Raw genomic sequence first — 25,230 nt, 5'->3', positions numbered from 1 at the left:
GTCAACATTGTTGTGTGTGTGTGTGTGTGTGTGTGTGTGTGTGATTTTGGTTGGGTGACATTTGTATGTTACAGTTTGACAAGAGTTTATAGTTTAACAAAATCACAATGTTGTGTTTTATTGCGAGTGTACACAAATATAAGGAAACACTTAGCAGTTTGAATGATGTCCTGTATGAACAAAATGACGGAGTATGTTTTTATGTCTCCATTTTTCGATCGATCCTCGTACACACACACACACACACACACACACACACACACACACACACACACACACACACACACACACACACACACACACACACACACACACACACACACACACTGCAATCTTGACATCGCAGCCACACACACAGACAGCCCCTCCTGTGTTTGTCTGTGTGGGGAGGGGGGCAGAAAGACTATTAAAAATAGGTATATTGTGCCATCTAGTGTTTTATACTATGTATAAATGTGTTTTTTTTCTTTTAAACAAGTGTTTTAAAGTACACTAATTTCAATTAATTCAATGCTGCATTTTTATGTATATTTAAACATTATCAAAGACTACTTTCTGTCAAAGTTAGGATGTTATTTTTTTAGTTTCAAAAGTTCTCTGTCTCTCTCTGTCGGTCATTCCCCTCCCCTATTCCTGTTTTTCATTGCACGCTTTTAAATGTAAAAAAATCTTTCTGTTTTGATATATTTAAACTTTTTAAAAAATCTAGCAAAAAATGCCCCTTTTTGCACAACCCATTTTTTATTTTTATTTTTTCACTGTTCTAATCAGGTCAGGCAAGTCAAATGATCTGTCCTGTCCTTTAAAAAATTTAATATATATATATACCACACTTCATATGAATTTTTGGTCTTGTGTACTTACAATGGCTGCTGATTTCATGTGTCCGTTAAGTCCATAAAACTGTAGGGTGTCTAATTTTTCATTTTAGGTTTTAGAACGGTGCTCACGCCCTCGATGCGCACTTTTGCAGAACCCACACTGAGGCAAGCTCTAAAGCGGAGATACGTTATTGCCCGTTGTGCACAAGAACCCTAAAGGCACCGGGGTGGCGGTTTATATATATATATATATATATATATATATATATATATATATATAAATAAATATAGCTGCAAGCAGCGATGGAGGGCCCAAGCCGGTGGCACCGCCACCCTGGAGCCTTTAGTGCAACTAAAGGCACCGGGGTGGCGGTGCCACCGGCTTGGGCCCGTAATCGCTGCTTGCAGCTATATTTAGGGCCCAAGCCTTGAAAAGGCGAAGGCCCTATTGTTTTCCTCCGGATTATTCTTCTCTATTATTATTATTATATTACTACCTTTTGGGCACTTTTGGGGGCCTTAACGTGCTCAAAAACTCTTGAAACTTTGCACAAATGTCAGAACCTGCGGCCATTAGAGCCGGACTGAAGCTGGTACCCGGGCGTGGCAGGGGGGCTCGACAGCGCCCCCTGGAACGCGGTCCGAAAACTTGGTCCATAAATCAAACACGCTTGCGTGTAATAATATGAAACTCGGTACACTTATAGATCTCATCGGTTCATATATCCTTCGTGCTCTGACTTTTTACCCCAGCCCAACAGGAAGTCGGCTATTTGGCGTAGTTTAAAAAACACATGCAATGGAATTTAAAGTACTCCTCCTAGACGATTCAACCAATCACCACGAAACTCGGTGTGCATGAAGTCAAGACATGGAGGATGATAAATTGCGAGGAGATTTTTGATATCTCGAACGGTTTGGCCGTGGCGAGGAAACGAATTTATGGCGAATATTGGAAACAGGAAGTGTGTTATAACATCCTCATACATTAATTGATCTTGATGAAACTTCAGCAGTGTGTTCGTTGTAAGAGGCCGATCACATGGATGTGACTATTGTGAGTCAAAGTTATAGCGCCACCAACTGGCAGCAGGAAGTTTGTCACTTTCAAAATGCTTTGAATTCACCCTCTTATTTTTACCCGATTTGCTTCAAACTTTATGTGTATAATGTAAACACACGGCAGATGTAGACCTGTGAAAGAATTATTGATATGTTAAATACTGTTGCCATGGCAACGCTTTAAACTTTTATATTCTTTTTGGGTGCATTTGAGGCTCTTAACATGCTTCAAATTGCATGAAACTCAACATGCATATCAGATTTATTAGGTACTAGGCATGTGTGAAGTTTCAGAAACGGGCGTGGTAAGGGGCTCAGTAGCGCCACCTTTAGTCAAAAATGGGGTATTAGTTTTACCTACAGTAACAAAAATCGGTATTTATATTTATCTCCCCGAGCCGGACAACTTTCTAATTTACAGTCATTAGCTCCGACCAACAGGAAGTCAGATATTTTGGTTTGAATGTGATTTGATGGGAATTTTGCCAGTCTCTCTCAGTGTCTGTGTGTGTGAGAGAGGAGGGGGGCTTTATTTTAACCCTTTCTCTGCTGTGTGGGACTTCTCGGGCACTTTTGGGGCCCTTAACGTGCTCGAAAACTCTTGAAACTTTGCACACAGGTCAGAACCTGCGGCCATCAGGGCCGGCCTGAAGCTGGTACCCGGGCGTGGCAGGGGGGCTCAACAGCGCCCCCTTGAACGTGGTCCGAAAACTTGGTCCCTATATCAAACTGAATATTGCATGAATTAGTATGAAACTCGGTACACATATAGATCTCATCGGGCCGAACAACTTTCGTGCTCTAAGTTTTACGCCAGCCCAACAGGAAGTCGGCTATTATGGGTTGTATGAAAACGCACGCCCATGGAATTTTATATACTCCTCCAAGAAATTTAATTTGATCTTCACCAAACTCGGTCAGCATGAAGTCAAGACATGGAGGATGCTAAATTGCGGACGGATTTTTGATATCTCGAACGGTTTGGCCGTGGCGAGGAAACGAATTTATGGCGAGAAAAGGATGCATAAAGTGTGTTATAACTTAGTTATAGTTTTACCTACAGTTACAAAACTCAGCGTGTGTTTTGATCTTATCAAGCCGAACAACTTTCTAATTTACAGTCATTAGCTCCGACCAACAGAAAGTCAGATATTGTGGTTTGAATGTGAATTGTGTCTCTCTCTGTCTCTCTGGCATTCTGTGCGTGTGTGTCTGTCTGTGTGGGGTGGGGAGGGGGGGATCTGTGTATGTGTGTGTGTGTGAGGAGGGGGGCTAGTTTAGTTTAACCCTTTCTCTGCTGTGTGCTCGAAAACTCTTGAAATTTTGCACACAGGTCAGAACCCGCGGCTGAAGCTGGTACCCGGGCGTGGCAGGGGGGCTCGACAGCGCCCCCTGGAATGGGATTCAAACACTTGTCCGTATATCAAACACGCTTGCATGTAATAATATGAAACTCGGTACACATTTAGATCTCATCTGGCCGAACAACTTTCGTGCTCTAAGTTTTACGCCAGCCCAACAGGAAGTCGGCTATTGTGGGTGGTATGAAAACGCATGCCCCTGGAATTTGAAACACTCTTTCTAGAAAATTCATCCAATCGCAACCAAACTCGGTCAGCATGACGTCAAGACATTGAGGATACTAAATTGCTGACGGATTTTTGATATCTCGAACAGTTTGGCCGTGGCGAGGAAACAAAATTATGGCGAGAAAAGAGAAACACGATGTGTTATAACGTCTTCATACATTAATTGATCTTGATGAAACTTCAGTAGCGTGTTTGTTGTAAGAGAGCGATCACATGGATGTAACTAATGTGAGTCAAAGTTATAGCGCCACCAACTGGCAGCAGGAAGTGTGTTACTTTTGACAAAAGTGGGGGGGTTAGTTTTACCTACAGTCACAAAACTTGGTATGTATATTGTGCACATCGAGCCGGACAACTTTCTGATTTACAGTCATTAGCTCCGACCAACAGGGAGTCAGATATTTTGGTTTGAATGTGGTTTTGTCTCTCTCTGCCTCTCTCTGACAGAGTTCCCCCAGCCATTCTGTGTGTGTGTGTGTGTGTGTGTGTGTGTGTGTGTGTGTGTGTGTGTGTGAGTGTGTGTGTGTGTGTGTGTGTCTGTGTGTGTGTGTCTGTGTGGGGAGGGGAGGGAGGGCACACACACAGACAGCCCCCCTGTCTGTGTGTGTGGGGAGGGGAGCAGAAAGACTATGAACAATTGTGCCATCTAGTGTTTTATACTATGTATAAATGTGTTTTTTATTTTAAACAAGTGTTTTAAAGTACACTAATTTCAATTAATGATATGCTGCATTTTTATGTATATTTAAACATTATCAAAGTTAGGATGTCATTTTTTTAGTTTCAAAACTTATCTGTCTCTGTCTCCCTTTGGCTGTCATTACCCTCCCCTCACTCCCACAGTCTCATTACTCTATTATTTCTTTCTGTATCAAATAATATTACCATAAACAAAAAGTTTGAGTTTCTTTTTCAATCAATGTATTATGTGTAACTTAAAAATAAGCAGATTAAACAGATATGTTTGAGGGCAAGACATGAAAACGATGAAATATAATATAGTATTAGTAAAAGAGTGCAGTATAGGGTTGGATGAATCAGATAAATAACATATTTTGTTAAAAAAACATTTGGTTAAATAAAATCGAGTGATACATAGGGCTATATTGCCCTCTCGACAGTCAAAGCGGGTTACGTTATTGCCCGTCGTGCACAGGAACCCGAAAGGCAACGGGGGTGGCGGCTTATATATATATATATATATATATATATATATATATATATATATATATATATATATATATATATATATATAAATAAATATAGCTGCAAGCAGCGATGGAGGGCCCAAGCCGGGGGCAGCGCCAGCCCGGTGCCTTTAGTGTAACTAAAGGCACCAGGGTGGCGGTGCCACCGGCTTGGGCCCGTAATCGCTGCTTGCAGCTATATTTATTATTTATTATTATTATATTACTACCTTTTGGGCACTTTTGGGGGCCTTAACGTGCTCAAAAACTCTTGAAACTTTGCACAAATGTCAGAACCCGCGGCCATTAGAGCCGGACTGAAGCTGGGACCCGGGCGTGGCAGGGGGGCTCGACAGCGCCCCCTGGAACGCGGTCCGAAAACTTGGTCCATAAATCAAACACGCTTGTGTGTAATAATATGAAACTCGGTACACTTATAGATCTCATCGGTTCATATATCCTTCGTGCTCTGACTTTTTACCCCAGCCCAACAGGAAGTCGGCTATTTGGCGTAGTTTAAAAAACACATGCAATGGAATTTAAAATACTCCTCCTAGACGATTCAACCAATCACCACGAAACTCGGTGTGCATGAAGTCAAGACATGGAGGATGAAAAATTGCGAGGGGATTTTTGATATCTCGAACGGTTTGGCCGTGGCGAGGAAACGAATTTATGGCGAATATTGGAAACAGGAAGTGTGTTATAACATCCTCATACATTAATTGATCTTGATGAAACTTCAGCAGTGTGTTCGTTGTAAGAGGCCGATCACATGGATGTGACTATTGTGAGTCAAAGTTATAGCGCCACCAACTGGCAGCAGGAAGTGTGTCACTTTCAAAATGCTTTGAATTCAGCCTCTTATTTTTACCCGATTTGCTTCAAACTTTATGTGTATAATGTAAACACACGGCAGATGTAGACCTGTGAAAGAATTATTGATATCTTAAATACTGTTGCCATGGCAACGCTTTAAACTGTTATATTCTTTTTGGGTGCATTTGAGGCTCTTAACATGCTTCAAATTGCATGAAACTCAACATGCATATCAGATTTATTAGGTACTAGGTATGTGTGAAGTTTCAGAAACGGGCGCGGTGGAGGGGCTCAGTAGCGCCACCTTTAGTCAAAAATGGGGTATTAGTTTTACCTACAGTAACAAAAATCGGTATCTATATTTATCTCCCCGAGCCGGACAACTTTCTAATTTACAGTCATTAGCTCCGACCAACAGGAAGTCAGATATTTTGGTTTGAATGTGATTTGATGGGAATTTTGCCAGTCTCTCTCAGTGTCTGTGTGTGTGAGAGAGGAGGGGGGCTTTATTTTAACCCTTTCTCTGCTGTGTGGGACTTCTCGGGCACTTTTGGGGCCCTTAACGTGCTCGAAAATTCTTGAAACTTTGCACACAGGTCAGAACCTGCGGCCATCAGGGCTGGGCTGAAGCTGGTACCCGGGCGGGGCAGGGGAGCTCAACAGCGCCCCCTTGAACGTGGTCCGAAAAACTTGGTCCATATATCAAACACGTTTGCATGTAATAATATGAAACTCGGTACACATATAGATTTAATCGGGCCAAACAACTTTCGTGCTCTAAGTTTTACGCCAGTCCAACAGGAAGTCGGCTATTATGGGCTGTATGAAAATGCATGCCCCTGGAATTTGATATACTCGTCCAAGAAAAATTATCCTATCGCCACCAAACTCGGTCAGCATGAAGTCAAGACATTGAGGACGGTAAATTGCGGACGGATTTTTGATATCTCGAACGGTTTGGCCGTGGCGAGGAAACGAAGTTATGGCGAGAAAAGAAAAACACAATGTGTTATAACGTCTTCATACATTTATTGATCTTGATGAAACTTCAGCAGTGTGTTTGTTGTAAGAGGGCGATCACATGGATGTGACTATTGTGAGTCAAAGTTATAGCGCCACCAACTGGCAGCAGGAAGTGTGTTACTTTCAAGATACTTTTGACTAAAGTGGGTGGGTTATTTTTACCTACAGTCACAAAACTCGGTATGTAAATTGTGCTTATCGATCCGGACAACTTTCTCATTTACAGTCATTAGCTCCGACCAACAGAAAGTCAGATATTTTGGTTTGAATGTGGTTTTGTCTCTCTCTGACAGAGTTCCCCCTGCCATTCTCTGTGTGTGTGTGTGTGTGTGTGTGTGTGTGTATGTGGGGAGGGAGGGAGGGCACACACACAGACAGCCCCCCCCTTTTCTGTGTGTGTTTGGAGGGGAGCAGAAAGACTCACACTGATGCAAGCTCTAAAGCAGACTTCTTCTCGACAGTCAAAGCGGGGTTACGTTATTGCCCGTCGTGCACAGGAACCCGAAAGGCAACGGGGTGGCGGCTTTTTATTTATATATATATATATATATATATATATATATAAATAAATATAGCTGCAAGCAGCGATGGAGGGCCCAAGCCGGTGGCAGCGCCAGCCCGGTGCCTTTAGTGTAACTAAAGGCACCAGGGTGGCGGTGCCACCGGCTTGGGCCCGTAATCGCTGCTTGCAGCTATATTTCTTCATTATTATTATATTACTACCTTTTGGGCACTTTTGGGGGCCTTAACGTGCTCAAAAACTCTTGAAACTTTGCACAAATGTCAGAACCCGCGGCCATTAGAGCCGGACTGAAGCTGGTACCCGGGCGTGGCAGGGGGGCTCGACAGCGCCCCCTGGAACGCGGTCCGAAAACTTGGTCCATAAATCAAACACGCTTGCGTGTAATAATATGAAACTCGGTACACTTATAGATCTCATCGGTTCATATATCCTTCATGCTCTGACTTTTTACCCCAGCCCAACAGGAAGTCGACTATTTGGCGTAGTTTAAAAAACACATGCAATGGAATTTAAAATACTCCTCCTAGACGATTCAACCAATCACCACGAAACTCGGTGTGCATGAAGTCAAGACATGGAGGATGATAAATTGCGAGGGGATTTTTGATATCTCGAACGGTTTGGCCGTGGCGAGGAAACGAATTTATGGCGAATATTGGAAACAGGAAGTGTGTTATAACATCCTCATACATTAATTGATCTTGATGAAACTTCAGCAGTGTGTTCGTTGTAAGAGGCCGATCGCATGGATGTGACTATTGTGAGTCAAAGTTATAGCGCCACCAACTGGCAGCAGGAAGTGTGTCACTTTCAAAATGCTTTGAATTCACCCTCTTATTTTTACCCGATTTGCTTCAAACTTTATGTGTATAATGTAAACACACGGCAGATGTAGACCTGTGAAAGAATTATTGATATCTTAAATACTGTTGCCATGGCAACGCTTTAAACTTTTATATTCTTTTTGGGTGCATTTGAGGCTCTTAACATGCTTCAAATTGCATGAAACTCAACATGCATATCAGATTTATTAGGTACTAGGCATGTGTGAAGTTTCAGAAACGGGCGTGGTAAGGGGCTCAGTAGCGCCACCTTTAGTCAAAAATGGGGTATTAGTTTTACCTACAGTAACAAAAATCGGTATTTATATTTATCTCCCCGAGCCGGACAACTTTCTAATTTACAGTCATTAGCTCCGACCAACAGGAAGTCAGATATTTTGGTTTGAATGTGATTTGATGGGAATTTTGCCAGTCTCTCTCAGTGTCTGTGTGTGTGAGAGAGGAGGGGGGCTTTATTTTAACCCTTTCTCTGCTGTGTGGGACTTCTCGGGCACTTTTGGGGCCCTTAACGTGCTCGAAAACTCTTGAAACTTTGCACACAGGTCAGAACCTGCGACCATCAGGGCTGGGCTGAAGCTGGTACCCGGGCGTGGCAGGGGAGCTCAACAGCGCCCCCTTGAACGTGGTCCGAAAAACTTGGTCCATATATCAAACACGTTTGCATGTAATAATATGAAACTCGGTACACATATAGATTTAATCGGGCCGAACAACTTTCGTGCTCTAAGTTTTACGCCAGTCCAACAGGAAGTCGGCTATCATGGGCTGTATGAAAATGCATGCCCCTGGAATTTGATATACTCCTCCAAGAAAAATTATCCTATCGCCACCAAACTCGGTCAGCATGAAGTCAAGACATTGAGGACGCTAAATTGCGGACGGATTTTTGATATCTCGAACGGTTTGGCTGTGGCGAGGAAACGAAGTTATGGCGAGAAAAGAAAAACACAATGTGTTATAACGTCTTCATACATTTATTGATCTTGATGAAACTTCAGCAGTGTGTTTGTTGTAAGAGGGCGATCACATGGATGTGACTATTGTGAGTCAAAAATATAGCGCCACCAACTGGCAGCAGGAAGTGTGTTACTTTCAAGATACTTTTGACTAAAGTGGGTGGGTTATTTTTACCTACAGTCACAAAACTCGGTCTCTATATTGTGCTTATCGATCCGGACAACTTTCTCATTTACAGTCATAAGCTCCGACCAACAGGAAGTCAGATATTTTGGTTTGAATGTGGTTTTGTCTCTCTCTGACAGAGTTCCCCCTGCCATTCTCTGTGTGTGTGTGTGTGTGTGTGTGGGGGGGGGGGGGGGAGGGAGGGCACACACACAGACAGCCCCCCCCCTTTTCTGTGTGTGTTTGGAGGGGAGCAGAAAGACTCACACTGATGCAAGCTCTAAAGCAGACTTCTTCTCGACAGTCAAAGCGGGGTTACGTTATTGCCCGTCGTGCACAGGAACCCGAAAGGCAACGGGGTGGCGGCTTTTTATATATATATATATATATATATATATATATATATATATATATATATATATATATATATATAAATATAAATAAATATAGCTGCAAGCAGCGATGGAGGGCCCAAGCCGGTGGCAGCGCCAGCCCGGTGCCTTTAGTGTAACTAAAGGCACCAGGGTGGCGGTGCCACCGGCTTGGGCCCGTAATCGCTGCTTGCAGCTATATTTATTTATATTTATATATATATATATATATATTTTTTTTTTTTTACATTTAATTTCTTTAATTTCTGAAGTATTTCTACTACATAGTACTGTTAGACCCAGTTTAAAGCCATGTTCATTTAATTTGTCTCTTTAATCAATTGAATTTATTTGTGTTATCATTTTCAATTTATGTTTTCTTATTTTGTTCTTTATTTTGTTCTTATTGACTGTTTACTTTGACTTTTTTTTTGTAAATCTAGTTCAATGATTCAAATAAAGCCTCCCTGTGCTGTGTGTAAGCCATTACAACAAAATTGCCCAAATTACAAAAAAGTATGAGATAATAACAAATGATCTGTATGGCGGTATATATGGACATTTCCCCCGTGGTATCGAATATCAATATTTTTCAAGTTATCGCATCGAAGTTGAAAATTCCAGGATCGTGACAACGCTAGTTTTTTCATATTTTACAGACAAACGTATTTCACTTTTCTTTTCTTTTTTGCAGCAATAGTTTCTTCATAAATAAGCAAAATTCATTTAATTTAGATTTGTCAGTGCTGATAAACACCAGCAATAATTTTAGGTCAAGATGAAAAATGTGTTTAAAAGCCGCAAGATAAAAGGAAAATGTCTGTCCTTTGCTCATGTGTGTGCAGGTGGTCTGGTGTATGACAGGATCTTGACCATGTGTGCTGACCCTCATCCTTTACCAGGTAAAATAATATGCATCACAGCTCAGCATATTCTTTTAGCATCTCTGACATTTTCTATTGATTTTCCTATTAATGTCGTTCTCAGAATCGTTCTCCGCTGATGAAGTGAATGACACAGCCAAAGAGACGTGTCTCAACTGGTTCTTTAAAATCGCCTCCATCAGAGAGCTTGTCCCTCGATTGTATCTTCTCTACATGATTCCAGATTCTTATTCCAGTATTTAAGCCTGTTCAATGATGCAATTATCTTTTAAAGCTAAAAATAATAAATAAAAATAAGTGCGTTAAAACAAACAGCAATTTTTTAAAAGCACCAGTATTTATACTGTTTAGAAAGTCATTCTACCATGTTTTAGTTATTAAACTGGTTTTCCAGAAAGATGGAAAAAAATACCATGAATATGAATTTTAACCTTAAAGTGGAGTGAGCCTTGACTTTAGCACAGATATGTTGAAGCTGCTCTTCTGAAATGCAACCGCTTCTTGGCAAAGTGGTAAGTATCTGAGCTACTCTTCTGTTCATACTGGTGGGTAGTTGTATAGGTCTGATGTCCTCTCTCTGTCCTTCAGTGGGATTCAGGAGACGCTGCAGAGACTGACCGCGATGATCAGAGGAATAGGAGATCCGCTGGTGGCTGTTTATGCACGGGCGTATCTATGCAGGGTGAGAAGAATAAAGCTCGCGGATCGTATTTAGTTGTATTTTTGCAAGTGATGGGAGGAATGAAGCTTTTCTTAACTAATTGAACCAATTACTGTGCGAAATGATTCACTGTTTCGAAGCACTCGAAACGCCACACACTGGTGACGCCTGGCTACTCATTTAAACGCAGCAATAATTCAAACATGCATAAAAAACACCTTTCACAGACCAATTGGAAATGTACTGAAAGTGTAAAGTTTTTAAAATGCAATTTCACAAATCATCTAATATTCATTCATCTTTGTTAACGTTAGTTAATAAAAATACACTGTTCACAGTGCATCAACTAATGTTAACAAATAGCCTACAACCTTTGATATTAATAATGTATTTGTAAATGTTGAAATTAATATGAACCAAGATTAATAAATGCTGAAGAAGTATAGCTCATTCTTAGTTCATGTTAACTAAGGTAGTTAACTAATGTTAACTAATGAACCTTATTGTAAAGTGTTACCATGTTATTTTATTAAATTGTAGGGTGTGTTTTGTTTTTGGAGATCTTGGTTAATCAGGCCAATAATAGACTATTAACTACATTTACATTTATGCATTTGGCAGACGCTTTTATCCAAAGCGACTTACATTGCATTTCAAGCTACACATTTACATTCTTATCAGTTCTTGCTTTCCCTGGGAATCGAACTCATGACCTTGGCGTTGCAAGCACCAGCGCTCTACTGTTTGAGCCACTCAAATTTTTTATTGATACAAATGTGTCATTAAATGTAAAAAAAAAATAGATCCGAGATCCAAGGTAAAACCCATATAGACACTAGTTCATGGGTTCACAAAAGATCATCACACTCTGGCGGCGTACCATTGACATTTCAAAACAGTTATGATGTAATGAAGCTTTGTTTCATGTGAAATCATGTGACAGTTTGGTACGCACTCTGTATCACTGTTTCGAAGCAAAAGATTTCAAAGCTTCACAAAGCAGTTTGGAAAACGAATTTTAAAAAGTTTTTCACTATAGGACAGGGGAGCAAATCTCAGTTCCTGGAGGGCCACAGCCCTGCAGACTAGCTTCAACCCTATTAAAACACGCCTGATCTAGCTAACCAAGTCCTTCAGGGTTATTTGAAAACTACAGGTATGTGTGTTGGAGCTAAACTCTGCAGAGTTTTACACCTCTGCTATATGAAGTGGTGTTTCATAAGCCGCTTTTCCACCGCTGTTGCGACACCAAGGCAATGACTGACGCATTTGTATTACATTCCATAGAGCTCCGTTATCAGCCCCACAGTGGAAAATGAAACCGTATCCGTACCGGCTGGGATCGGCACGGAATGGAACGGTTAAGCAATAGGAACGGTTTGAGCCAATGGTGGAAAAGTGGCTGCACTTTCAATTTTTACATGGTGATAATAAAACAAGCAAAAACCCTGTAGATTGAAATTGAAGTAGGGACCCGGGTCATGTTGTAGAGACTCTAGCTTTCTATCTATCTTTCTCTCAGGTTGGGATGGAGGTGGCGCCGCATCTGAAGGACAGTCTCAATAAGAATTTCTTCGACCTTCTGGCCTCGTTCCGTCAAATTCATGGTGAAAGTGTGCAGAATCAGCTGGGGCTGCAACGGGTGGAGATTCCCATCTATCTGACCCTCTATTCTCCTGCCATTCACTGGATCCTGCAGTGTGTGGCATACAGAGCACCAGAGGTACACACACTCCACTCAGAGGAAATGCCTGACTGATTGCTCAATTTTTATTAATCCCACCTTGCATTCAAATTCAGATGTGGAATATTCCTACCTGATAACTCGTACTTCCACCCATAAAAAAATTCGGTAACACTTTACAATAAGGTTCATTTATTAAACATTATTTAATGTATTAACTAACATGAACAATACATTTGTTACAGTATTTATGAATCTTTGTTAATGTTAGTTAATATGAATAAAGCTGTTCATTGTTTGTTCATGTTAGTTCACAGTGCATTAACTCATGTTAACAAGATTTTAATAAAGTATTAGTAAATGTCGAAATTAACATTAACAAAGATGAATAAATGCTGTATAAGTGCAGTTCATTATTAGTTAACGTTAACTAATGTAGTTAACTAATGTTAACTAATGAACCTTATTGTAAAGTGTTACCAAAAATTCCATTAAATGCTTGGAAGATGATGTATAAGAAAACCTTATGACAGCGCTACCATTAACTTTGCAGATATTGATCATCAACAAAAATGTCTCCCAGCAAATTGTGCAGTGCCCGCATTTGTTTTTTTGCAGGTTTACAATTATAAACCAAGAAGACAACCTGTTTCTGCAAACATTTGCTAATGATTGTATTATCATATAATGTATAAACAATGTTTATGTGACACCATTTTCATTTGCCGCATCTCAGAAAATTTTAAGTGGTATATTTATGAGAAAGTATTTTATGAGAAAGTAAAAATATGAATTGTAACTAGTGATGCACATAAATATATTTTTTAGGAAATCTAAATTAAAGTATTAATTTAGGAGAACATTTTAATCAATAAATGAATCGTATGTATTTAGTAATCAACACAAAAACTTTTTGTATAAACATTTCAATTGCATATATGTCAGTTTTATATAAACTTTTTATTGATATAATTAGGTTTCTACTCAAATATTTAAACGAGAATGAGAATGAGGTTACATAATATTGTTCATTCAAAAGTATACATTTCAAGCTTTCTATAGATATATTCCTCATGTCTGTGAGTTAAGTATACGCTGCGTTTTGGTGAATTTCTATGACGTGCTCAAGTACACTGAGACTGAGACGGCAGAAAGAAGCATTAATGTTTGTTTTCATTATTTTACAAAAGCACAACGGTTTGTTTTTGTGAGTTTACAAAAATAAAAGTAGACCCAGTTTGCATTACTGTTATCTGTATGTACAAAATTGATGGAGTATTGAATGTCATGCAGTAAGCGCGCTCTCCACTCAAAACACTTGAATCATTTCCTAATAATAGCGGCATTTATCTCGGTTAACATTAGAGCGAGCATTTTTTTTTTTTTCTTGCAACTAATACAGTTTTGGTCGACCAAGCCTCTTCTAGTCGACAAATGGTTAGTTGTGCTACCTCAGCAATGTAAAAGATTGCGTTAGTCGATGTTGATTATCTGCATGTCGCTAGTCTCTGTACTGTGAAGTCACTTGTGGGCGTTCCTAGTGCTGTCGTTTTTTAAGGACTACAACAAACGGCTGGTATGGACTACACGACATTCCTCACGGGTTAGTGACATCACCAACCCTAAAATTTACATAAACCCCGCCCCCGGGAACACGCAGTCCATATTGAGAAGAGGAAAAGTTGTTGTAGTGAGCACATCAAACTGTAGCATCCATCTTTTCACATGCAATAGAAAGTCAGCCTGTGTGCATCTCACAACAGTTCCTATACGAGCAATTTATAGATTATCATGACAGAATATGCTAATTGAAGATAGTTAACTCCACATCAGCAACATAAATTCATCAACTAACCATTCAGAGACGTCCTGTTGCATTCTACATGTTGTCACTTCTTCTTGAGTCTCTCGATCATTGTCTGACTCCGTTTAAACATAAAAGGCAGAACAGTTTCTGTCATTTAAGTGTGTCTGCGTGAGGTATTCGGAGCTGCTAACACACACAAGCCTTTAAAACCCCGCCCTCTGTATCAGGAGCAGCAGCTAATTTGCATTTAAAGGGCCAGATACAAAACTGTGTGTTTTTGCTGACCCTTAAAAAAGTGACAACTTTAACATGCTATATAAACATATCTGTGAGGTATTTTGAGCTAAAACTTCACACACACACTCTGGGGACATCAGAGATTTATTTTACATCTTGTGAACAGGGCATTTTACCACCCCTTTAAAATAATTAAAAGTAGCATTCTGCTGTTGGAGAGTGTTGTGATATAAACTACAGCAGTGCCCAGTGCATTAAATCATTAATCAGATTAACGATCGATCAATCAACAAAATAAACTCACTCATACGGTTCAAAATTACTAAAATGTAATTGCAATCAATTTTCTTGTCTCTAATAATCAACATAATGCAGGGGAAACTGTAAAATGAACTGCAGCAGTGCTAAACTGTTCACTGCATCATATAATTAACAACACAAACTATCAATGTATGAATCAAACTCACAAGACTTTCGACAGTTTCTTTTCCATGCATCATTTTATTATATCCATGTATGTGTTTATAGTCAAATAATATAAAACAGTGAAATCGCTCCGGAACTCTGTCCTGTCTTGCCTGCACTCGAGACGGTGAGCTTCATAGTCTTCACTTCTATTGGTTGTCGCTCGTGAAAGTCGCTGCTCATTTGCATAAAGTTGAAATTTCAGAACTTGTCGCATGACTCCCATTGCTTGACATACCTACATTCTGTCGCCAACGGTCACTGTCACTCGTGTCGCTGGTAGTCACCAGCTCCCCATTGAATATGAATGGGATCATGTCGCTTTGTCGCTGCGTGTCACTGGAGGTGTGAATGGGGCTTAAGACTTTTGCACAGTACTGTATATTGCCCCTCAATGCAAACATTAATTTATTACTCTGCTAGGAGCATTCTAGTCAAACAGTTTTGAAGTTGGTTTAAGTGTGTTGTTGGTTTTAGATCAAATAAACATCTTACAAATGTGTGAGACCCATTCCAAGTGATTTTGATCACATGTGTTTGATCCATTTGTCTTTTAAAGGTTCTGCTAACAGAGATGATGGATAGATGCAAGAAGTTGGGCAACAAGTAAGATCTCTTCACTGAGGAACATCTTAATATCTATGATGACCAAGAATGATGAAAATTAACCTTGAGACTCATTATGAATAATGTCTTGTTTAGTCACATTGAACTTTGTGTGAATTTTGTTTTCTTCATCTTGTACTGCTGCAGTATAGACCATAGAGCCAGACATTCTTGATTCATTAGTGATGTTTCCTTAGGCATGTAATTAATTAATGAATTGGTTGTGATATGTGCACGAATGATGCCTCAAATCTGTCTTGTGGATGAGAGTGACTAACATTTTTGCTTGGCAGACGGAGAAAAAAAAACCATTCCCATCGAGACCTGGTCTAGAGACCAGGGGTCTCATTTATAAAACTGTGCGTATGATCCTTACTAAAAGTGTACGTGCGCCCGAAAGCCAAAAATGGCGTACGCAAAAAAAAAATTCAGACTTATAAAACCGTGCGTACGCCAGAACCTGCGCAGAATTCACTTTATAAATCCCAGTCAGCGGAAGATTGTGCGCACATGCGTCTCCTCCCCGAAATAACCATATATGGAGCTTACAACGCCTAGTTTTACTATGCATATCCTCATCTGCATATCATTTACATATGATTATTTATCCACGTGATAACATGTTTAACGTTAGGCTACAAGACATTAGGAAAATATTAAATATGGATGTTCCGTCACATTACATTAATAAAAATTATTTATCATAGCCTTGTTTTTGAATAAATAAATAAAATAAATAAAATAGTGTAAAATGCATTTCAGAGAAAGTTTTTCTCAATCTTTTCCACTGGATTTATATTTTTAATGGAAACAGATAGGCCTTATTGTGCATTATTTGCACGGAACTATTTTCTCAGACAATCTGATATTATCATAAACAATTATCTCTGTAGTTAAAACATTAAAACACCGCACGCCAGAGGAAAAGTGTTCAAAAGCATTGCATCCACTACAAATATTTCTATTTATTGAATATAATTTTTTTTTCTTCTCAGTAATGATTTCATGTAGATTAAGTGATTAACCCCATTAATGAAAATGGAATATTTCATCTAAATGTTTATATCAGAAGTAAAACATAGTTTAAATCATTCTTTTATTTATTTAAACTGTTATTGTGAACAGGTACTGTATTTATGATTAGGACTCATAATGCCGTTAGATATGCGCCTATTTAAGAAGGTGTGGATATTTGGCTTCAAGTGATAGGGTTCGTGAGTGAAATTATATTTTTATTATCTTTCTGTATATGTATAATTTTCTTTAGATTTTCTGTCTAAAAGTGACCAAAAAGACATTTAACTCCAGCTGACCATCGGTGTCGCCAAACTGCTCCGTCCCCAAAACGTCCGTATGCATGGGTCAGAGTTTGCGTGCAGGTGCGCACATTTTCCCATCAAGTTTGTTTTTATAAATCACAACTTAGCGTCGGAAGTAGCGTACGCCTCTTTCAGGGCCTGTTTTGTGCGTACGCAACGGTTATAAATGAGTCCCCTTAATATCATAGATATTTGGTGGTGGGCTCTTTTGACCATTAAGCAGCCACCCAGAACAGCCTAGCATTGTGGTTATGACTTTTACATGGGCAAGAATGTTTAGACAATGTAAAAGTCTATTTATTAATTTATGGTGTTAGAAATTGCAGTATTCATTTTTCCTATAGTGCTCTCCTGCTGAACTCTGTCATGTGGGCATTCCGGGCAGAATTTGTTGCAACGAGAGCAACAGACTTTATTGGCATGATCAAAGACTGTGATGAAGCTGGATTTCCCAAGGTGACTGACACACACACACACACATGAATACCAAACTGCACACAGGTCCAAAACACTTTGGCGAATATCAGTGTCAATGTCATATTTTATTCTCATGATCCTCTCTGTTCTTCAGCACTTGCTGTTTGCGTCTCTGGGCCGCAGTCTGTCCTGTGCTGACCCTCCAGAGAGCGAAAGACTCTCCATACTCAATGAAGCCTGGAAGGTCATCACGAAAGTGCGCGGCCCAAGGGTAAACAACTGTTAATCTGTGGTTGTTATAAAGCACACAGTATAAAAAAGGGAATCTGTAATAAGAATTAAATACAGATTTGAATAAAATGATGACTTGACATAAATCCATTCAGTTTTTTGTTTGTATTATGTCTATAACTTAGGATTACATCAACTGTGCTGAGATCTGGGTGGAGTTCACCTGCCGCCACTTCACAGTGAGTTATCTGCTCTGTTTGCCTGAACATCAGGTGTTGCACTTCATTATTTGAGCAGTATTTTTACAAATCTGCCTTTTTTATTTATTTCTCCCTCATAGAAACGGGAGGTGAACACGGTTCTTGCTGACATTATCAAACACATGACTCCAGACAGAGCTTTCGAGGATGCATATCCACAGGTATGCAAAAAAACATATACACAGTCACATGATGATGTTATATGTTGTTGACGATGTCAGCACGATTCATCCCCCTTCTTTTGTGTTCTCAGCTGCAGTCTGTGATAAACAAGATCCTTCCCTACTTCCATGACTTCTCTGTGCTCTTCTCTATGGTATACCCACAGCAATCATTTTTACATTTTTAATTTTATGGATCATGGTGGAAGAACAGAATGCTCTAGTTTACCGGTTAAAGGGTCTGTGAAATGGAATAATAAGCTTAACAAGTATCCTTTGAAAACAGTTTTTGGTGCTGTATGGCTAAATTAAAATCTTTTTAAAATAAAAAATGTAAACATTTAAATTTTGACAATGTCAAACTTAGTTTACAGACCTATGTTTCAGTTGAGACTTGAAAATACATTCTACATACCAGGAAATAAATTGCCGTAGTTATTCAAATTAACGGTAATCATTTTTATGTTGTGTCATAACACTAATTTGACTAATTTGTTGTGTTTCGCATTTCTTTGAATTGCAATTCAGTAAATTCTTCTTATTGTCATTCCAATTCATATCCAAATTTAACATCCAATTGGGCAAATTCAGGTAAAATTTCTTCAAATTTTGCTCAAAATCAAAATTTTTACAGGAATTTTAAAAGAAAATATCATGAGTTATATAAAATGAACTAGTATGGTCATAAAACGATTTGTTTTTGCTGATGTATAGAGTTTTAATGATTGCAGGAGAAGTTTTTGCCCTTTCTGGACATGTTCCAGAAAGACAGTGTGAGGGTGGAGGTGTGTAAATCAATCATGGAGGTCTTCATCAGGTATGTTTTTCACTCACTATTCTATATTAAAACTCCCCTTCCTCTGTGTAGCTAAACAAGTGTTCAAATACTGGGAAGAGGATGGTTAGTGTTTATTCTAGTTCTAGTTACAAGGTTTCTCTATTTTGTTTAGACACCAGCAGGAAGCAACGAGAGACCCCGTCATTCTCAATGCGCTGCTGCACATCTGTAAGACCATGCACGACTCTGTCAAGTGAGTGAGATATTTATTAATGCGTCTCACTATTAATGCGGAATAAGAGTGTTACATTGCATGTGGTCTTTTGTTGTAGTGCTCTAACTCTAGATGATGAGAAAAGATCTCTGGCTCTTCTGATCAACGGATTTATTCGTATGGTGAGTCCCTGTCCTACAATGCTACACATCAGATCTAAAAAAAAAAAAAAAAAAAAAAAACTTCCTATTTGCATGAACTGGAAGCTAGTTCTTCATTTTGAGAGCTCAACTGTCAAAAATATGAACTGGCATCATGTCATGTTTGTTATTTTCTAGTAACCAGATACATTTGTTTGTTTTTTGGTATTTTGGTCCTTTTTTTCATTAGGTGTCGTTTGGGAGGGACTTTGAACAGCAGTTGAGTTTCTGTGTGGAAGCCAGAGCGACCTTCTGTAATCTAGAGCCCGTCATCATTCACCTGATACATGTGAGCACCCTTTGTCTTAAGCAAGTGTTATGTATTAAATCAGGGCTTCCCAACCTTTTCTGTCAGTCAAAACCCTTTAATGTCAGATATTTACTTGAGCACCTCCTGAGGTTTGAATTTCATATTTTAATAATTTAACAACACATCTGCATGTTCACACTTATCTGATGTTGGTCACATGACATCCAGGTAAACAAATAAAATATAGACTTTTTTTTGTATATTTTTATTATGATTTAATTATTAGCTTTCGTCAACTCATGAACCCATTGCGGTTTGCATTCTACATACCAGGAAATAAAATAATCTAATTAATGATAATAGTTATTATTAGAATACTAGAGCTGGACTTATGAAATTCCTCTTTTGTCTGTTGCATTTTTTTGAATTGCAGTTCTGTAAATTCCTCTTATTGTCATTCCAATTCCAATTCGAATTTAACATCCTTTGGGACAAATTCAGTTCAAATTCCTCAAAATTTTGTCCATAATAATTTTACAGGAACTTTAAATGAAAATGTAATCAGTGATATAAAAGAGTCTCAGCTGCTAACTGATAAGCATGCCTCAACAATTGCTTATGATACAGGGCTTATTAAAACATTTATATGAAGTCTTTTACCATATATTTTTAATGTCCTGTGTGTTTTATACTAGTAAACAAATGAAAAACTATTTGTAAAATGCTGTAAATCTAATCTGTTGTGTAATGGAGTGCTGAGGAACTGTATGTCATGATGAAATGAATGTCTCTCACAGACGGTGAACCAGTTAGCCATGGAGACCAGACGTGTGATGAAAGGCAATCACTCACGTAAAACGGCTGCTTTTGTCAGGGTTGGTTTATTCTTTTACAAAATGTTAGCGTATGAATCTCATAAGAAACTTACATACATCTTAACAAATAAATTCAATTGTGTTAGGTAGTTATATAATTATATTTTTTCTGCATTACAGTAATGACAACTGAAGGAAATGTGCTTAATTTTTATTAAATAATAATATAATGTAGGCGTAAAAGTGTAAAAGTATTCCCCCCCCCCCCCCCCCCCTCTTATTGGAGTGAAATGTTGACATTTTGACAGGTTTAGTAGATTCCACCTAATAATGTTGGATCCAAGTCAAGTCACCTTCAATTATAAAGTGCTTCATAGATCTAATACAGATTGTTTCAAAGCAGCTTTACAGTAATAAACAGCAGAAAATAATGATCAATGATGCAACAACTCTGCTGTAAAGCCGCTCTACAGTTATTGAACTAAACTGAACCAACTTCTGTAAAGTTAATCAATTCTGAAATGAGTTCAATTCAGCTATCAGCAGCTTTACAGAAGGCAATAGTGTTATTCAGCTCAATTCGGTTCAATGTTGATTCAGTTCATTTCAATAACTGTCAAAGATGCTAAATGTATCAATTATGACACAAAGTAAAATCAGCTATAGAGCAGCTGGTGTCATCATCGTTCGAGTTTTGTTCACATGATCCAATCGTGTCAGTGCAGTCAAATCGATAATATTAAGTGCCTTTTAAATGACTTTTATCCTGTTTTGTCCTATAAGTGACTGAGCGTTTGCTGCCTGTTTTGTTGTGTATTTCCAGGCGTGTGCTGCCTACAGTTTCATCACCATTCCATCTCTCACGAGTATCTTTAGTCGTCTCAACCTGTACCTGCTCTCTGGACAGGTAGCGCTGGCCAACCAGTGTCTGTCCCAGGGTGAGTGCTGGAGCCTCCCATACACAAAATATACCTTTTGTACATCCTTGTTCCAGACTCTAATGGAGAATGAGGATTTCAATTACCCGAAGTCTCTTCTGCTCACCAAGGAAATACAGTAACAATGGTAATATTGAGTAATACTATTAGAATTTAAAATAACTCTACTATTTTAAAATGTAATTTATTCCTTTAATAAAGGCCCTTTCACACCAAAGACGACAACTATAACGATAATGATAAAGATGTAGATGTTTTAGATGTTTTAAAAATTGAACTAAATGTAAATGAATAGCAGAATCCAAACCACAATTATAACGGTGACGGCACAGAGAAATGATACAATTGGAATCACTTTCACAACTAATTATTTTTTCCAGATGATGAATGATATAAGCTCTGACAGCCAATCAGAATCCATCCTGCTTTAAAGAGCTTGAGCATTTAAAGCGGCAGACGACAGAACTGCAGAGCGTGCTTAGAACAGAACGATATAGCGTGTTGGTGTGGATGCTAATATAGTTATTGTTATAGCTTTCTTAATGAAATTAAAATTCAGCTTTGCTATCACAGGAGTACATTTTAGAATATATAAAAATAGCAATCAATTATTTTAGGGGCTGTTTACACGACGACAGCGTTTTGGGTGCCTGAAAACGCAAACTTTTGAAAACTTGTTTCAAAGTGCACGTTTTTGAAAACAGTCTCTGTGTAAACGACAAAACCGCGAATCTCTGAAGACGATGACGCCATGCACATGCGTATTACGTGTTCAGTCTATACTGTTTCATCGCCATCTAATGGCCTGGCAGCAGAATACAGCGTTTATAGTCGTTTGGATCCGTGTGAATGGGGATAATTCTGACAATGGTGTCGTCTGTACACAGAAAACTCAAAGAAACTAAATTCTCAATTTTAAGCAAATTGTTGTCGTGTAAATGTAGCCTTAAATTCTAGTTATGTTTTTCAGTATTACTGTTTGTACTGTATGTTTTTTTATCAAATAAATGCAGCCTTGGTGAGCAAAAGAGACTACTTTCAAAAACACTATCAAATCTTGAAGATTCCCAACTTTTAGTGTACAACTGTACAAAACTGACCTCAGATCGGTTTCAGAGAGCAGCCTCTACCATGATCGACCAAGATTGGGTGTGATATTATGGATTTGATATGGAATGAGACAATGTTTGAGAAAAATCTATTTCTGCGTCCATTTCTCAGCGGACGCGTTTCTAAAGGCAGCGGTCAGCATTTTGCCTGAAGTCCCGCGTACCATCAGCATTGAGGGAAAACAGCGATCATCAGAGCCCTTCTTTCTCGAATTCATTAACAACTTCCTCTCCACACTGCTCGTAGTGCCGGTAATATATGCGTAAACATTTGCGGGAATGTTCTAGCCATGTCTCTAGTGCACATGTGAGCGCCATTGTTCACTATGTCTGATAGGACCATCCGGAGCAGGGTGTGCTGTATCTGGTGCGAGGGCTCTTGAATATGGTGCAGGACTACACCTGGGAGGACAACAGTGATGCCAAGGTCCGCGTCTACATCAGCGCTTTACCATTGCTAGCAGCAATGAGCCAGGAAAGCTATCTCTACACCATTCCTAAAGGTACCGCACTGAATCAATGCAGAAAGCTACTCTAATAAACATCATTTGAATTCTAAACGGAATCACTGTTGCTCTTGTTGCAGTGGATTCCAATGAAACCCTCTATGGAGGAGATCCCAAGTTCATCGCAGAGATCAACAAGTTGTGTGAGACTCTGATTGGTCAGGTTCTGGATCATTTAAAGACTCTGGGCCGAGATGAGGTGATTATTAATTCAGGATACCTAAAAAGTATCTGTAATCTTATAAATGTCATGTGTTACTTAAATATAAGTAACATGGCAACTACAAGTCGTCTTATTCTCCTAACCCGAACCCTAACCTAACAGTCTACTCACAGTCTACTACTAATACTCTAATGAGAGTTAGTTTGACATGTAGTTGAAAAGTTACTTATAGTTACTAGAATGTCTAAAGTAGACTATCGAAATAAAGTGTAACCAATAATTATCCACCTTAATTGAGCGCATACATTTTTTGAATTTATGCACATCTTGGCGTTTCCATCCAGCGTGTTTTTTATTTTAAAAAAATTGTGTGCAATATCCCAAAATGCACATAAAAACAGGTGGGTGGAAACCGTGAAAGGCTACAGCATGTGTACAGTACACATTATCATTATGGTCAAATAAATCAAGGTCTGTGATGGTAACCTCTCACCTTTCATCTTAATACGCCGATTTAAACAAAGAAACCACCAAAGATCCACTTCTGATATGTAAAGATCCAGTGAGCTTTTATTTTGGGGGGTTGAGAGGAGAAATTGCTATAAACATGAGCAATGTTAAGTAGATATTTATTTTAAACTCAGAATATCACACAAACCTGCAATTATTAAATATGTTAAAGTAAGATTAAATATTATATTTGTGTCATTTATTAACCAGTGTCTTTGCTGCTGACCTTCGATGATCCAATTCAACCATACTAATAATCAAAATTGGGTTAAATTATTTATTTTTTTTACAGTACGTGCACTTATGTGTATTTACAGTATTCTTACCTAAGAAAGTAATATAAGGTAACTACAGGGGTTACATTAGGTTTAAGAGTAGGTTCAGGGTTAACACACTGATATTGTAATCACTATAATAAGTACATAGTATGTACATGTGAAACATGACTAAAATAAAATGCTTCCCAAAAATTACTTTAGATAAACATTCGTCTCCTGTGTCCTATTCTTCTGCAAATAAATGGAGTTACTTTTTATGGAAAGGATTGTTACATTACCAAGTAACACATATATTAATATTATTTTTAGGGAATAACACAATGTTGTAATGCATTACTTTTAAAAGTAACTTTCCCCAACACTGTGTGTAATATTATGAATGTGTATGATTTTGCATGGCTGCAGGTCTGATATATTGTGTGTGTGTGTGTAAGGGAGTGCGCAGGCAGTGCGGTCTGGCCTTCTCTCTGTTCGGCTGTCTGTTGGCTCATGGTGATCTACGGAACAACAAACTCAATCAGCTGGCCGTCAACCTGTGGAACCTCAGTCACAAACACGGCTTCTGTGAGACGCGCACATCGGTGAGTCGCATGCGCACACATGCGGTGACATTCAGCAGCAAATATAACGCCTTGACCCATGTCTCTCGTCCTCTCCAGGTTCGGACTCTAGAGTACATCAAACATCAGGCACAGCTGGCGGACATGAGCCATCTCTCTGACATCACAACCCGTCTGTCTCTGCAGTCCCGAGCCTGACGCGTGTCAGACTGTCAGAAAGCATTACTGAAACTAACCTGTAGTTCAATCTTCTACAGTATGTCTTATATCAAAAATCTAGTCATGACCAATTCATATTTCTTATTGTCTATAATGTCAGCTTGCACTTGTTTTTGTACAGTTTGTGTGCATAACATAGGAATTATGTAATACAATACTCTAAATCATAATGCCTTGTTGATTTTGTTTGAGAACAGACAGGTTCAAAACTTCTTTGTTTCTCTGGATGAGTTTCTGTCAGAACTGGTTGGTCACAGAGCTTATTTTCTGCAATAATCCAAATCATGTAAAACTCTAATTGGGTTCAAGGGTTACACCAACTTCTAGTTTAGCCCACAAAAATGCATCACTGCAGCACCCCATCTGGCATTGCATCCCAGACTGCAACAGTGTCGGCCCAGGTCCGGCCCACATCTGGTACCCGTTAAATCCACCTGCCAGATGTGGCCCGGATCTGGACCGACATTATGTTGCATTAATTAATGTCAAGATTATCTATAACAGTATTAACAACAAAAAAAAATTTGTATAACAAAAAAAAAGTAGCCTAAGTAGCTACTGGATATTGGTTGACATTGTTTACACAACACAGGTGACAT

The 25,230-nt window shown here is 38.9% G+C and overlaps 1 protein-coding gene across 2 annotated transcripts in view; it reads left to right on the top strand.

Moving 5' to 3' along the window:
- The window catches only part of vps35l (VPS35 endosomal protein sorting factor like), a 33,533-nt gene extending 8,732 nt beyond the window's left edge, over nt 1–24,801 (top strand). The window contains exons 9-30 of one of the 2 annotated variants that reach the window (XM_079594465.1): nt 10,205–10,261; nt 10,347–10,443; nt 10,708–10,755; nt 10,832–10,925; nt 12,427–12,627; nt 15,657–15,703; nt 17,367–17,478; nt 17,594–17,710; nt 17,856–17,909; nt 18,011–18,091; nt 18,184–18,246; nt 18,823–18,908; nt 19,042–19,122; nt 19,202–19,265; nt 19,474–19,572; nt 20,331–20,408; nt 21,172–21,286; nt 22,508–22,647; nt 22,733–22,898; nt 22,982–23,100; nt 24,287–24,433; nt 24,512–24,801. In XM_079594465.1, coding sequence (XP_079450591.1) covers nt 10,205–10,261; nt 10,347–10,443; nt 10,708–10,755; nt 10,832–10,925; nt 12,427–12,627; nt 15,657–15,703; nt 17,367–17,478; nt 17,594–17,710; nt 17,856–17,909; nt 18,011–18,091; nt 18,184–18,246; nt 18,823–18,908; nt 19,042–19,122; nt 19,202–19,265; nt 19,474–19,572; nt 20,331–20,408; nt 21,172–21,286; nt 22,508–22,647; nt 22,733–22,898; nt 22,982–23,100; nt 24,287–24,433; nt 24,512–24,610 — 2,165 coding nt within the window. In that variant the 3' untranslated portion in view covers nt 24,611–24,801. Of the gene's footprint in view, nt 1–10,204; nt 10,262–10,346; nt 10,444–10,707; nt 10,756–10,831; nt 10,926–11,966; nt 12,061–12,191; nt 12,329–12,426; nt 12,628–15,656; nt 15,704–17,366; nt 17,479–17,593; nt 17,711–17,855; nt 17,910–18,010; nt 18,092–18,183; nt 18,247–18,822; nt 18,909–19,041; nt 19,123–19,201; nt 19,266–19,473; nt 19,573–20,330; nt 20,409–21,171; nt 21,287–22,507; nt 22,648–22,732; nt 22,899–22,981; nt 23,101–24,286; nt 24,434–24,511 lie in introns of those variants that run through there. The other variant, XM_079594466.1, reaches the window with a different exon arrangement.
- The last annotated feature ends 429 nt before the right edge of the window (nt 24,802–25,230 follow it).

This window comes from Phoxinus phoxinus (genome assembly GCF_949152265.1).
Source record: "Phoxinus phoxinus genome assembly, chromosome: 21".
Lineage (NCBI taxonomy): Eukaryota > Metazoa > Chordata > Actinopteri > Cypriniformes > Leuciscidae > Phoxinus > Phoxinus phoxinus.
The sequence above is the reverse complement of the archived record's forward strand: the minus strand, read 5'-3'. Positions and strand labels throughout refer to the sequence as shown.